The sequence below is a fragment of the Ceratotherium simum genome, chromosome 5 (assembly GCF_057802395.1).
Source record: "Ceratotherium simum simum isolate JZ-2026a chromosome 5, ASM5780239v1, whole genome shotgun sequence".
NCBI classification, from domain to species: Eukaryota; Metazoa; Chordata; class Mammalia; order Perissodactyla; family Rhinocerotidae; genus Ceratotherium; species Ceratotherium simum.
Genome location: NC_141904.1, coordinates 46,941,285 through 46,955,101, shown reverse-complemented (window position 1 = coordinate 46,955,101; position 13,817 = coordinate 46,941,285). Strand labels below are relative to the sequence as shown.

General features: G+C 45.2%; 1 protein-coding gene across 2 annotated transcripts in view; it reads right to left on the bottom strand.

The window, feature by feature from the left end:
• EXOSC7 (exosome component 7) overlaps window positions 1-13,817 on the bottom strand; it is a 34,601-nt gene that overhangs the window by 8,813 nt on the left and 11,971 nt on the right. For both annotated transcript variants that reach the window (XM_004419594.3, XM_087430844.1), the window contains 2 exons: window positions 7,625-7,790; window positions 294-364 (listed from right to left, as the gene is read on the bottom strand). In XM_004419594.3, the coding sequence (XP_004419651.1) occupies window positions 294-364; window positions 7,625-7,790 (237 nt within the window). The remainder of the gene's footprint in view (window positions 1-293; window positions 365-7,624; window positions 7,791-13,817) is intronic.

The window sequence follows — 13,817 nt, the reverse complement described above, 5'->3', positions numbered from 1 at the left end:
GAGCGCACGCAATTAACCGCTAAGCCACAGGGCCGGCCCCTGTAATTTTCTAATATTATTTACATGATACATGTTTACTTATGAAAATAACAATACAAAAAATAAATACAGAAATATAGGCATATATTTAGTTTTAACTTACGGAATCTCTTTCTGAAGCTTAACATTAAATACCACCATTTTCACTGCTAAAATCTCTTGTTATCTCCACCTCTGAGTATCCTCAGTGTTTCATTATAAGTGTTTGCTCAGGTTCTCTGTAGGCCCACAGGGCTGTTTCCAGGAAGACTTACCTTGTATTGAAGAGAGCAGCCTTTACAGCGATGGAGATGGCATCAAACAAATTTCCACCACATTCCAGCAGCTAAGGGAGACAGAAAATTATTTCTTACTGTAGGTATTATCCCAATTAAAGGACACTGGTTCCTAAGAAACGCTGACCGAGGGTTTATAATGTAAAGATAAGAATGTGTGGCTGCTCTCCTGGCTCACTGACACTCACAGTGTGTTCACCCTAATTGTAAGCACTGCCTTGTCATGGCTTACATGGGCCATGCGTGTGGGGTCACAGTTCCCTGGCTGTAGTACCACCACTCAGTCCTCAGCTTGTGGTGGATCTACTCCAATAGGCCCTCCAGCCGGTTGGGCCTGCACTGAAGAAGCAATTAATTCCTTTATTTTGCCCCAAATTGCTTCCTATGGCACTGCAAGCATTAGCCTCATCTTTGCCAACATATGCCCAGCCTCCAATCAAGTAAAAAATGGTGACCATTGATGGTGCAGCTGCTACCAGGTTCACGTTTATTAGTGTGGTTACCTACTGTATGTAATTACCAATGTACGCCTGATGCTCAAACATGTGACACTCCATGTTTTACATTAAGTATGATAAAAACTAAGGTCTTCCATACAAGTTTTTGCCCATGAGCAAAAAGTGTTGACTGCACTTATGTGTGCTTATCCTTCCTGTGTGCAGGGAAGGTTAGAGCCCATTACTAAGTGGAAGGCAACATATCCTTCTATCCTCATTTGAGAAGCCTTGGCCTGAGGTTATGAATAAAGCCAACTGGGCTGCCCCAAGGAAGAAAGGAGAAGCAGTCACATGTAGAAAGAAAAGTCGTGTATTTCCATGTGTTTTCGTTTAGAGTCTGTCTCCTCCTCAACTGAACCGTGAACTCCTGAGGGCTGGACCCTGTCGGTTTTATTCACTCCTTCATCCTCAGAGCCCAGCAGAAGTCTGCCATGAAGAAGGAGCCTGGTGATTATTTATGGAAGACAGGCAGGCCCTAAGCCTGGGCCTTCCAAACTCAACTAAGAGTCAACAAATATACCTGGCACGTCTCATTCACACACTTCATTCACGCCCAGTGCAAATCTCTAATTCCCACCTTTAAGCTTTCTGAGCAAACCGTCTTTCTTGCAGCCTTGTATAATTACTGCTTATTAAAATATGACCCCCCAGCCTACATCACCACCTGGCTTTGTAACTGCTGCTCATTTGTCTAGCAACCAGACTAGCTCTTCTCTACTTTGCTTCAGATATAGACTGCCACACAGCAAAGAGCTCCAGCTAGACTCCTGAGTCAGACTGTCTGGACTCGACTCCTGTCTTCACCAGTTAGCTGCATGACCATGGTGGTACTTAACCTCTCTGTGGCTCATGGAGGATAAAAATCACACCTATCTCACAGAGTTGTTATAAAGGTTGAATGAGTCAGTATTTGTAAAGCCCTTAGAAGTACGTCTAGCACACAGTAAGCGATAGCTAAGTGTTTTTAAATAAACAGTGATTTGCTCTTTCATTTTCCAATTGTTGTCCTTACAGACTGTCTGAGGATGCATGCTGCACATTCTCCATCTTCATCGGTCACAGTCGAGGTTCCTAACCCTGGCTGTGCGTCCGAATCAGCTGGGGAGCTTATTAAAAATGCAAGGTGAGGCCCTGGAGTCTGTATTTTACTCCAATCTCTAGGTGGTCCTAATGATCAGCCAGGGCTGAAGACCACCACTTTACACTCTGCTGTTCCACAGTATCTGCTTTATACAAAGAAAGCGCTAGATAAATGCTGCTGCCTGTTCTAGCAGTTATGGGACCGCCAAGCTGGAGAGGACCCTAGAGAGCACCTCACCCAACCCTTACTAGCCAGGTGAGGATACAGAAGCTCTCTCACTCATGGCACACAGCCTGACTCCCCATGCAGTGCTCTTTCTATTGTCCTGCACCACGTCCAATTAAGGCTGGACACAATCTGATTTTCAACATTCTAGCTTATCACCAAGAGATGAGGGCAGAATGCTAAACTCTGAGTATCTGTTGAGGGGCTCCCCAAAAGGCAGACACCAATTACCTGCCTTCCTCCCCAGGGTGTAAAGGATGAGCCCATTCCAGGCCTCAGGTCTGCCTGCTCACAATGCACCACACAACAGGATGACTCAGGGTGCTCCCTAGCCGGGCGGTGTAGGTCTGACACTTGGCTCTGCCACTTGCTGACTATGTGTCCTCTGAGCTTCAGTTTTCCCCTCAGTAAAGCAAAGCCTGTCTACAGGGCAACTGAGGATTAAATGAGATCATATCCTTAACATTCTTGCCACCTAACAGGTGCTGATGGACCCTACCTTCCTCTCTTGCTGCCAGGAGAATTCTACCAAGAATCGTTCTGCTAAACATAGTGGTACAGCCAAGAAGCAGGGGGAGAGTGTGTGGGATAAGGTGGCTGGACTGGGCTGTCTGAATAGGCTCAGATGAGCTGGGAACAGAAGAGGAGGTGTGGGACATCTAGCGTTAGAGACAAACCAGGACTGTGGTTCCAGAGCAGGACATAGGTGTCCGCCCTCTCCTGGGAGAAAACCCCTCCTGTAACAGAGCGGGGGAAGGAGCAGCACTAGAGAGGGGCAAGACACATCTGGTCATAAACGCACCTCCGCCTGTCAGATGCACAAATCCTAGAATGGTTCTTTTAGAGGAACAGCACAACTTATTCTGTTATCCTTCTGGGGACGAGGGGTTGCTTTTCATAAGGCAAACTTCCAAAACATACTACTAGGAAGTACAGCCTACCAAGTAGAAAACATGCCTCCCCGCAAAAAATCTGCTCCTCCTGGATTTCCCCTTACTGTTCTCAGATAGCAGGCTCAGCACCTCCTGGCTCCACATACAGCCAGCTGCCAGGCACTGCGATGGCTCCTCCACTCTCTTTCTCCCATGCCCAATGCCACAAGCCATGCGCTGGTCCTCATTACCACTTCCAGGGCCCATCGCAAGACAGCCTTGTGACCGATCTCCCCACCAAAGGTCACCTGTACACTGTCAGCATGACAAAGTCCTAACAGTTATCCCACTTGGGGTAAGAACCAATGCCATTAAAGAGCAAAGAAGAGTGAAGTTAAATTTCTACTCTCATAACCCAATTGGGGAAAAAAAACAATGCTGGAAACAGATGGATCATCTGACTGCAATAGGTTTTAAGTAAACGTGTCTGTAGTAAAAGTATGAAAACATGGAAGGTTGCCCAGTGAGTATCTGAAAGATGGGCTCTGCCTGAGGACTGTCCAGACCAGCTGGTAAAAATAAATCATAGGAGATTCAATTTTTACAATCCCAGGGACAAGACTGGATTTCCACCAACTTGCTTCAAACATGGACTCAGTGTATTCAGTATATTTTTAGATGTAGGATAAAAACTTACTCCCCAAATAAAAGCCTATCCCCCACTTCACATGCATGAAGCACATTCCTATCAAGGCCAGAAGCAAACATTTGCTTTCTCGGAAGAGGAATCCCTCCATAGGTGTGAATTCTGTGAATGACGAAAACTAAGTTACCTCACTAACAATACAATTTTTAAAAATACTTTTCTAATTCACTAAAACTTTTTCTGAGGATGACAACATTTTATTTTTTTTGTGTGTGAGGAAGATCAGCCCTGAGCTAACATCCATGCTAATCCTCCTCTTTTTGCTGAGGAAGACCGGCTCTGAGCTAACATCTATTGCCAATCCTCCTGCTTTTTTTTTTCCCCCAAAGCCCCAGCAGATAGTTGTATGTCATAGTTACACATCCTTCTAGTTGCTGTATGTGGGACGCAGCCTCAGCACGGCCAGAGAAGCGGTGCATCGGTGTGCGCCCGGATCCGAACCCGGGCCGCCAGTAGCAGAGCGCACGCACTTCACCGCTAAACCACGGGGCCGGCCCGATGACAACATTTTAAAAGCTCATGTCTTCTTCCAAAATAAACAAAACCTTAAAAATATTTAAGTAAAATATTACAGAAAAAATCCAAATGTAAGGAATCTTAAAAAGAAAGGTCTTCAGGGGCTGGCCCCATGGCGTAGTGGTTAAGTGCGCGCACTCCGCTGCTGGCAGCCCGGGTTCGGATCCTGGGCGCGCACCCATGCACCACTCGTCAGGCCATGCTGTGGTGCCGTCCCATATAAAGTGGAGGAAAATGGGCAGAGATGTTAGCCCAGGGCCAGTCCTCCTCAGCAAAAAGAGGAGGATTGGCATGGATGTTAGCTCAGGGCTGATCTTCCTCACAAAAAAAAAAAAAAAGCTCTTCACTTTTATAAGACAAATGAAACCAGAATCAAGATGAACAGACAACCAACCAGCTGGGAGAGAATATTTGCAAAACATACATCTGACAAGGGGTTGATCTCCATAATATATAAAGAACTCACACAACTGAACAACCAAAAAACAAACAACCCGATCAAAAAATGGGCAGAGGAAATGAAGAGACACTTCTCCAAGGACGATATACAGATGGCCAATAGGCACATGAAAAGATGCTCAACATCACTAATCATCAGGGAAATGCAAATCAAAACAACACTAAGATACCACCTCACGCCCGTTAGAATGGCTATAACCACCAAGACAAAAAACAACAAATGTTGGAGAGGATGTGGAGAAACAGGAACCCTCATACACAGCTGGTGGGAATGCAAATTGGTGCAGCCTCTATGGAAAACGGTATGGAGATTCCTCAAAGAATTAAAAACAGAGATGCCCTATGATCCAGCCATCCCACTACTGGGAATCTATCCAACGAACCTGAAATCAACAATCCAAAGAGGCTTATGCACCCCTATGTTCATTGCAGCATTATTCACCATAGCCAAGAAGTGGAAGCAACCTAAGTGTCCCTTGACTGACGACTGGATTAAGAAAATGTGGTATATATATACAATGGAATACTACTCAGCCATAAAAAAAGACAAAATCGTCCCATTTGCAACAACATGGATGGGCCTGGAGCATATTACGTTAAGTGAAATAAGCCAGAAAGAGAAAGACAAACACTGTATGATCTCACTCATATGTGGACTATAAACCAACACATGGACAGAGAAAACTGGACTGTGGTTACCAGGGGCAGTGGGGGTGGGCACAAGGGGTGAAGGGAGTCATATATATGGTGATGGACAAACAAAAATGTACAACCCAAAATTTGACAATGTTAGAAACCATTAAAACATCAATAAAAAAAAAAAATATATACTATTAAAAAATAAAAAAATAATAATAATAATAAAAAGCTCTTCAGATGACAGGGACACTCTTGCTTACCACACATCCCCTGCTCACGTAAGAAGGTTCTAAGGCTGGTTCTAAGCTGAGATAATGTCCCTCTATTCATCAGTTCTGCAAAAGCCTTCATGAGAGAACAGGCTTCTTGACTGAATTAAAAGTACATCATGGGCCGGCCCTGTGGCTTGGTGGTTAAGTGCGTGCGCTGCTATGCTGGCGGCCCGGGTTCGGATCCCGGGTGCGCATTGAGGCACCACTTCTCCGTTCATCCTGAGGCCGAGTCCCACATACAGCAACTAGAAGGATGTGCAGCTACGACACACAACTATCCACTGGGGCTTTGGGGGGAAAAAATAAAATAAATAAAATCTTTAAAAAAAAAAAAAAGTACATCAGGCCCCATCACTGAGCCAGCCTCCTACAAAACCACAATTGTGCAGAAACAGTGAGAAGGAACAAAGCAAGATCACCTAAAGGAAAAATGCAATGCACCATAACACTTTTTTAGGGGGTAAGGAGGAGGATATAATGTTCTTCAGACACAGGATGGAACTTGAGAGTTCATGTAGCAGGGCTGCACCTCCCTGGGCAGCTATGAAGCTTGCCTCTTATTGATAAGGACTGTAGGCTGCCAGTCCCTCCCTCCTCAAAACCAGGACCTGCAAAATTACCTGCTTGATAGGAATCACACTATAAGGTACATCCCACTTACTAAAGATGAGAAAAAGCAAACAGACTTGTAATTTCATTCTTTTTACCCATTAGCATCAGCATTCAGAACAGCCCTAACCTGCCGGACAATGGTAACCACTTTTGACTACGACTCTTGACTATGCTCCCTCCAATATCAAATTTATTTTAAAACATCTAGAGGGCCGGCCCCGTGGCTTGGTGGTTAAGTGAGCGCGCTCCGATGCTGGTGGCCCGGGTTCGGATCCCGGGCGCGCACCGAGGCACCACTTCTCTGTCCATCCTGAGGCCGAGTCCCACATACAGCAACTAGAAGGATGTGCTGCTATGGCATACAACTATCTACTGGGGCTTTGGGGGGAAAAAATAAATAAATAAAATCTTTAAAACATCTAGAAAGCCCTACCCTGTTTCATGCAGGGCCAACATTTAGAGACAGCCAGGCTGTTCCTCTTCATGAAGTTCACTATCAGTCCACAAGATCTGCTTTATCTTTAGATTCATTAAAGAATCTGTTTGGTCAATGGCTTAGTCTTGTGTCCTCAATCTGAAGTGGAAGATGTCACTAATCTCAAGGTTGATAAAATTTAATGAAAAGGAATAAAACAGAGCCAACAAGAGCCTGTACATGAACAAGCTACCGGTAAAATTAATTACAGCTGTAGGAGAAGTTACTGTCAAGTGCCAGAAACCGGGCAGAGGAGTATTGGGGAGAGAAAGCACTAGGAAGGCAATGGAGAACTGACTAGAAAGACTCCTGTAGGAGCAGACTCCGGAGGGCCTCAGGGTCCTTACCTGGGAAAAGAGGGACTCAGAGCAGATGGGCTATAGGGTGTTTTCAAGGGAGGATGGCTTAGTGAGGTCAAGAGTAGGCACTGGCATTAAACAGACCTGGCTTTGAGGCCCAATACCACTACTCACAAGCTGAGACCTCTCAGGCTAGTTCCTTTACCTCTCTTTGTCTTAGACCCCTCACTTATAAATGGGGAAAATAACAGTGCCTACTCGCAAAACATTTGTAAGGGTTAAAGGAAATGCATGCAAAGAGCTCATGAACATTCCATGCAGAAGAATATGCCAACCTGTCTACATTCTGCCCATCAACTCTGGCACCATCCAGAGAGCATCTCTTGTTTTTTTCTTCCCTGACAATCTCTGTGGATAATTTTAGATGCTACCATGATATGATTCTTTATAACTTTATTGTAGGGTGGCATTATATGTATGCTACTATACATATATTTAATAAAAAAAATTATTACAGGAGACCAATCTTTTCCCAACTAATCTCACCCTGGAAGTTGAAAGTATCCACCTGAAGAACGAAAAAGCACTGGGAGGAAAGTAGGCCAACTGCTCTCCAACAAAGGTAGAGCATGGCCAGCACAGCAACGTGAGACTTACCAGCACATCCACATAGAGAATCCAGCAGTGCTCCCGAGGACTAACGCAGAGGGACTTGAGGTCCACGCTGCTCTTATTGTTAAATATCCGGTAGAGGGTGTTAGCAATCTCCGTGCCAAGGTCATCACCTCCTCGACCTTCAAATTCAGGGGTAGCATTGGCTGAACTAGAAAGAAGGGCAACAGAAAAGCTGGGTGAGGCTTTTCAAATGCAAAGAGAAAAAAGGTAAGGCTTTATTCCAGTTTCCCTGTGGAGTGCTGGAAGAGCCAGCACTATAAGGAAAGTCACTAAAATGAGGAAAGGATGGCATCTGCCACTTTTCCAGCCTCCAGACACACGTAATGAGCCAGACCGGCACTATGCTCCGGATTTGTCAGTGGGTGTGATGGGAGGCCCCCCTGACTTCTAACAGAAGCCATCTTTATCCAGAGAGAAACAAGAGAGCAATGGTAAAGTGAACCTTGGCCAGTAATAATTAACTCTCTTATCTTGAGAGTACAATAAATACTCTTCTCTGGCAGGCCCAGGAAGCCAGGAGGCCTAGAGGATCAAACAGTCTGGCTTACAGAGGGTTTACATTATATACGCCATCCCTAGTTTTCACAGCCTTAGAATGCACTATGATGCTCTCAAAACAAAAACCACAATGTAAGTACCATAACATTCCCAGAATGATTGAGAAGATATGTATGACAGGATGCCACAGAGTTATGTCATAAACTTTAGATTATCACTGTAATAAAAGGAAGGAAAATGAAATAAGAGAGAAAGACTGCCAGCTGATTAAATATTAGGTTATCCCTTTTACTTGATTTTCTATTTTTCAAGAGAAAAACTTTTCCATTTTGGCCTCTTGAATCTTATGCCCAATTACCTCAACAAAGAATGAACAGCCATCAACATTTGCCACTCTAAGCCCTACTCAAAAGTGTTTAACAGGAAATTTTTGAAGGTTTTGGCTTAACAAAAACAAACCCTTTATACATCTGTGAGATAAGTAAACTTTCTATTAATCATTTTACTGCAATGAGTAAGGCCCAAAAACCTAAGAAACCAGTTTTTTCAGTACGGTCTCTACAAAATCACATATTGAAGCTTTCTGGTCCCCAGCCCATCTGTCCATCCACTCATCCACCTAGAAGGTACCCAGCCCTATGCACTGGAGACTTGGAGACTGAGCAAGGTGGATGCAGGCCCTAAACCAGCAATTCCAATGAAGTAGGGGGGAGTTTCATGCTAGGGAGCAAAAAGCTGGGGTAGGGGATCAGGGAGGGTGTCAATCAGTGTTGAGGGTTATAGGAGACCTCAAATCTGAAGATGAGTACAAGACTTTCAGGCCATAGACAGCAGGGGGATTCCAGGCAAAGCAAAACCTGTGTGAAGGCTCAAGCCTGTGCTCAGCCCATTTGTGTAATGCTAAAAGAAATCTCACCTAATACATTTAAATATCCCTCCTGTCTAGTCCATTCTAATATAGGTGAAAGAATGAATCCCAAAACAATCAAGATTGTATCACTGTATAATAACTTTGCTTGTCTAAACATATAGTCTTCCCTTACCTCTCTGAGCCAGCAGAACCCCAATTCAAAATCCCCAAGAGAAACTTCATTACTGCCATAGCAACCTCACTGTTCCCTCACTGCCTTTGCTGGACTCAGGCACTGAGCCATGAAAAGAAGCTCATTTATGGTGAAATAATCAAGTCACCAGGAACCAAGTTTATTATTTTGCACAGCCAGCAAGACACAGCCTGTTTCTAATTTAAACACTAAGCAATCAATATTAAGTTCCGTCTTTTAAGTGTTTAAAAACATATCTATATAGATCTCTGTGTAGACAAACCTAATGAGAGATGAAAACGTTTACCTTTTCCTGATACAGTGGGCCACATCCTCCTGGGTGTGACTAATTACTCGGGGGACTGATGAAGTGGCTCTTCTACTGCCCTCAGGGATGCTTTACAGAACTTTCCAGGCCCAACTGGCTAAATTAATCTACCTACAAAACCAAGCCCCATTTATTTTCTGACACTGGGCTAATTTAAAGTGGAAATGTTTCCCACTTTAAAAGTTGATTTTTTAACACATCATTCTTTCAGCATAGCTGGTAGCCAGGCAGAGAGGAAGGTTTAGAGGGTCTTGAGACCACGGAAAGCTCCTGTGTCTGGATGGTGCCCTGGCCATGGAGCAACTCTGGGGAGCAGGCTGGGAAAATGAAAGGAAGTTGTTCAGGGTAGGGGATGGGGTGCACTGTTTTGGGAAACATGAGAAAAGCCAGAGACCCATATTCTGCCAAAGGATGGAGAGAAGGGCTGGAGTAGAGAAATGAGGGTTCCGCCTCATCAGCAGGGGCGCTCATAGCACAAGGACACTTTCTGATAGGGTTAGACAGAAACGTAGATCTGGAAAGGGCCTTAGATAGACCATCTCCAGAGGACAAAAAAACAAATGCCTGCAGGGGCCAGCCAGGTAACTACATGTATCTGAACCAAGGTATATATGTAATTAACAGGGAGTGACAGAGACTGTGGCCAACTTTCCAGCCCTCTCTAAAGGCATTTTAATTCACCAATTAAAAAAACCTCTATTAGAAACAAAAATCTCACAGGCAAGATCTGACCTACAGGATGACACTGTGAAACCTCAGATGGTCCAACTCTCTCATTTTACAAGAAGGGAAACTTTAACAACCTTTTTGAATGTTTACTATGTGCTAGACACCACTCTTAGCACTTTAGATGTATTAACTCTTAATTCTCACAACTCTATAAAGTAGGCACTATTATTGACTCCATTTTAGAGGAAACAAAACTGAGCCACAAAAAGATTATGTAATTTGTCCAAGGTCACACAATTAGTGACTAGGGAGCTAAGATTCCAACCCAGGCAGCCTGGCCCTTATCTGCTAGGCTTCACTGGACTCCCCCTAGATGTGTAATTCAGCACGCTTGGCTTGTAGCCTAACATCAGTCAGATTAGGTTCCTTGGGCCTGTCTTATGCCTCAAGGTAATGAATAGGTGTTCCGGTCTTGGGACTTATTACTAGACCACGAATGCTGGAGTTAAGGAATGCAGGGGCTGGCCCCGTGGCTTAGCAGTTATGTGCGCGCACTCCGCTACTGGCGGCCCCAGGTTGGATCCCAGGCACGCAGTGACACACCGCATGTCCCGCCATGCTGAGGCAGCGTCCCACATACAGCAACTAGAAGGATGTACAACTATGACATACAACTATCTACTGGGGCTTTGGGGAGAAAAAGGGAAAAAAAGGAGGAGGATTGGCAATAGATGTTAGCTCAGGGCCAGTCTTCCTCAGCAAAAAGGGAGGAGGTTGGCATGGATGTTAGCTCAGGGCTGATCTTCCTCACATTAAACAAAAAAAAAAAAAAAAAAAGGAATGCAGAGCAAGAGAGTCCTAAAGAAAAAGCTTCTCTATTACACACAGTTTAAAAAGAGAGAGAACACAGGCTGGTAATCCTAGCCCCCGCTCATAGGCAATATATATTACAATATATTCTTTCAGTATGGGAGTATACACTTGGGTTTTTTTAGCATAAAACCAAGTGCTTTCTACATTTGCAATTACCAAAACCAACTCAGATCCTTCATAAAGTATGAGCCAACCCCTCTTCCAGGGCTGTTGGGAAATCACTTACTGAGCTGAATAAACTAATAAAAATCCTGGGAACGCTGCCCCTCCCAGTTCTCCACCCCTCCTGACTCATCACCTGCACTCTGCTCCTCCTGCTAGGCACAGCTCTGGTTTAACTGCGGTAGGTTGAGACCGAGGCCATGTCCACCTGGAACGGGACTTCAGACAGTAGGCCCATTGTTGGTTCCCTTGCAATCAATCTAGCTTGCAAATCAGTGGAGTCTTACAGCCAGGTCAGGCCATGACCAGGGCAGAAAAAGTGATTCACTGGGTACCTACAGCAGGGCCACCTCAAGGCCTTACCCCTCCAGTAGCCACCTAGCCCCAAGGCAGGTCTCAATTCCTGATTCCTCTGTGTGCGCATGTGCTCATTTCTGAGCCTGCAGAAGTTTCCCTATAATTGGCTACGGGAACAACAGCACATTCTGAGCTTTTCATGGTAAGCCCTTGTCTGAAGTTTCTGGGAGTCATCTCCTCAGCTCTGGAGACTCTCAGAGTACAACCAGCTTCAAATGGCTTCTGCAGGTTACCTCTCTGCTTTGCCTGCACCCCTAGCCCTTCAGCAGAGAACAGCGGTCCCACCAAGCAGCACTAAGCAGGTAAGGAAGAGATATCAAGTGGCTCCACCCACCAATTCAGGGCTCAATGCTTCCGGTTCAATATTAGTGAAAAATACAAGTGATCACATTGAAAAGTAGTTAAGATCCCAAAGGGAAGTGACAAGTATTGGGCACACTGAAACATCTATGAATGAAACATGTTCTCCTCAACTTCCCAAGTTAAAAACCGAAGCCTCTCTGAGAGGCTAAACCACAGTTCCTAAACCCATCAACATGGTGGTCAGAGAGCTGAGAAGCGACCTGATGGACCACCATCTAGTGGTAATCCAGAGTGACATACCAACTCACTAAATTCTTACCTTTCTCTGGGCTTTAGATGGAAACCATCTTTTCCCAAATTTTCAAAATTCTTATTTAAAATGGCCTATTCTCAGACTACAACTAACAAACCAAAGACATGAGACAGGAGTTAGAAGGTCCGAGCTTGCTCCCAGTTTAGTGAAAGTACTGCCAGGCATCTCTGGAGCAGAGCTCAAGAACCCCAAATCTTGACTACTCCACTAGTATGAGGAGCAGGGTCAGTGCAGCCAGGGACCCTTCCCAAAGGGCATCGTTCCCAAGACACCGGGAAAATGATGGGGGTGGGAGGTGGTGTCTACTCCAGGCTCCACATATTATTCCAAATAGGCAAAGGGAAGCAGAATGAGTTAGCAGAAAAGCTTTTGGTTTTTGAGACCTCTCTACCACTGGGAAGCTAAATAATTAAAACCTGCAAGCTGCTCATAAGTAGTTAAGTCAAGCTGGGCTCAGACTGGCAGAAGGGACACCTTGCCCCCCATTACTTTCCTCCCTCTGGGTAATAACTCTGTTTCAGCCTATAATGGGTGAATTCCTTGAGCTCTCCAGCAGAGGCCCCATACCGGGGTTTGGGGGACAGCACCCTTATTGCAGGGCACGTCCACAGGTGCCCGGGAGCCATTGCTATTCACTGGATCGGAATAAAGCGGATTGTTTGTTTACGCAATTAAGAGTTATCAGAAGACTCAAATGAGGTTCTGATAAAGATGGCTGCCAGTGGTACCTGGTAACCTCTCCCTTCTCTGTAGGAAAGGGGTTTTGTGAATCTCTCACGGTGATTCTACTTGCTGGGCTGATCACACTAACTGTGCCATTTAGAGAAACGCAAGCGTGCCACCTTGAGACTATCCATCTTGAGAAACAGATTCAGGAGAACTCTCTGGGAACTGGAGCTTCTGGGCCTGTTGGCATTCTCCTGAGACTTACCAAGGGGGAAAAGAGACCAGCAGGAGCCACGCTCCGCCAGGAGAGAGAGACTACTCCTAGAAGTCAGAGCTTGGGAAGAGGCAGCTCCAAGGCTCTTCTCACCCTGGTGCCACCCTCCCTTTACAGCTGTGACAAGAAAGGGACAAGAGCAGTGGCTAACCTGGAGCCATGGTCAGACAGAGCCACAATAAAATGCATCCTGTACTGAGCATCTGGTGTGGTTGGGCTGACTGTCTTTGGTCTGCCTGAGATGAATGAGGTAGAAGATAATGAAGAGGAAGAAAAGGAAAGCAAATTAGTTCCTCACACATGGTGTCTGCTCCTCACTGACTGTTTAAGGCATTGAATTAGGCAGATCAAGGCCAGGAGAGGCATTTTTCTTCCTCTAAGAGCAAAGGAAAGAACAAGCTGGAGGGCTGAACAAAGTCATCATCATCCACAGCAACTTAAGGAATGGGCCAATTCTACTGCACAGCTCAAACTGGTGACAGCAGCTGGGTAGAACCAGGAGAAGACTGCTTGGGGGTCCAGTAGAGAGGGCAGGAACGGGCTGGAAGGAAAACTGGCCAGAAAGATGAATGCAGATACCTTCTGGGAACTCTAAGCACAATATCCCTCTAAAGCTGGCTTCTGTAGGCTGCATGAACTAGAAAGAGAAAAGATTCAGAGTCAGGTAGACCTGAGCTGGCATTACTAGC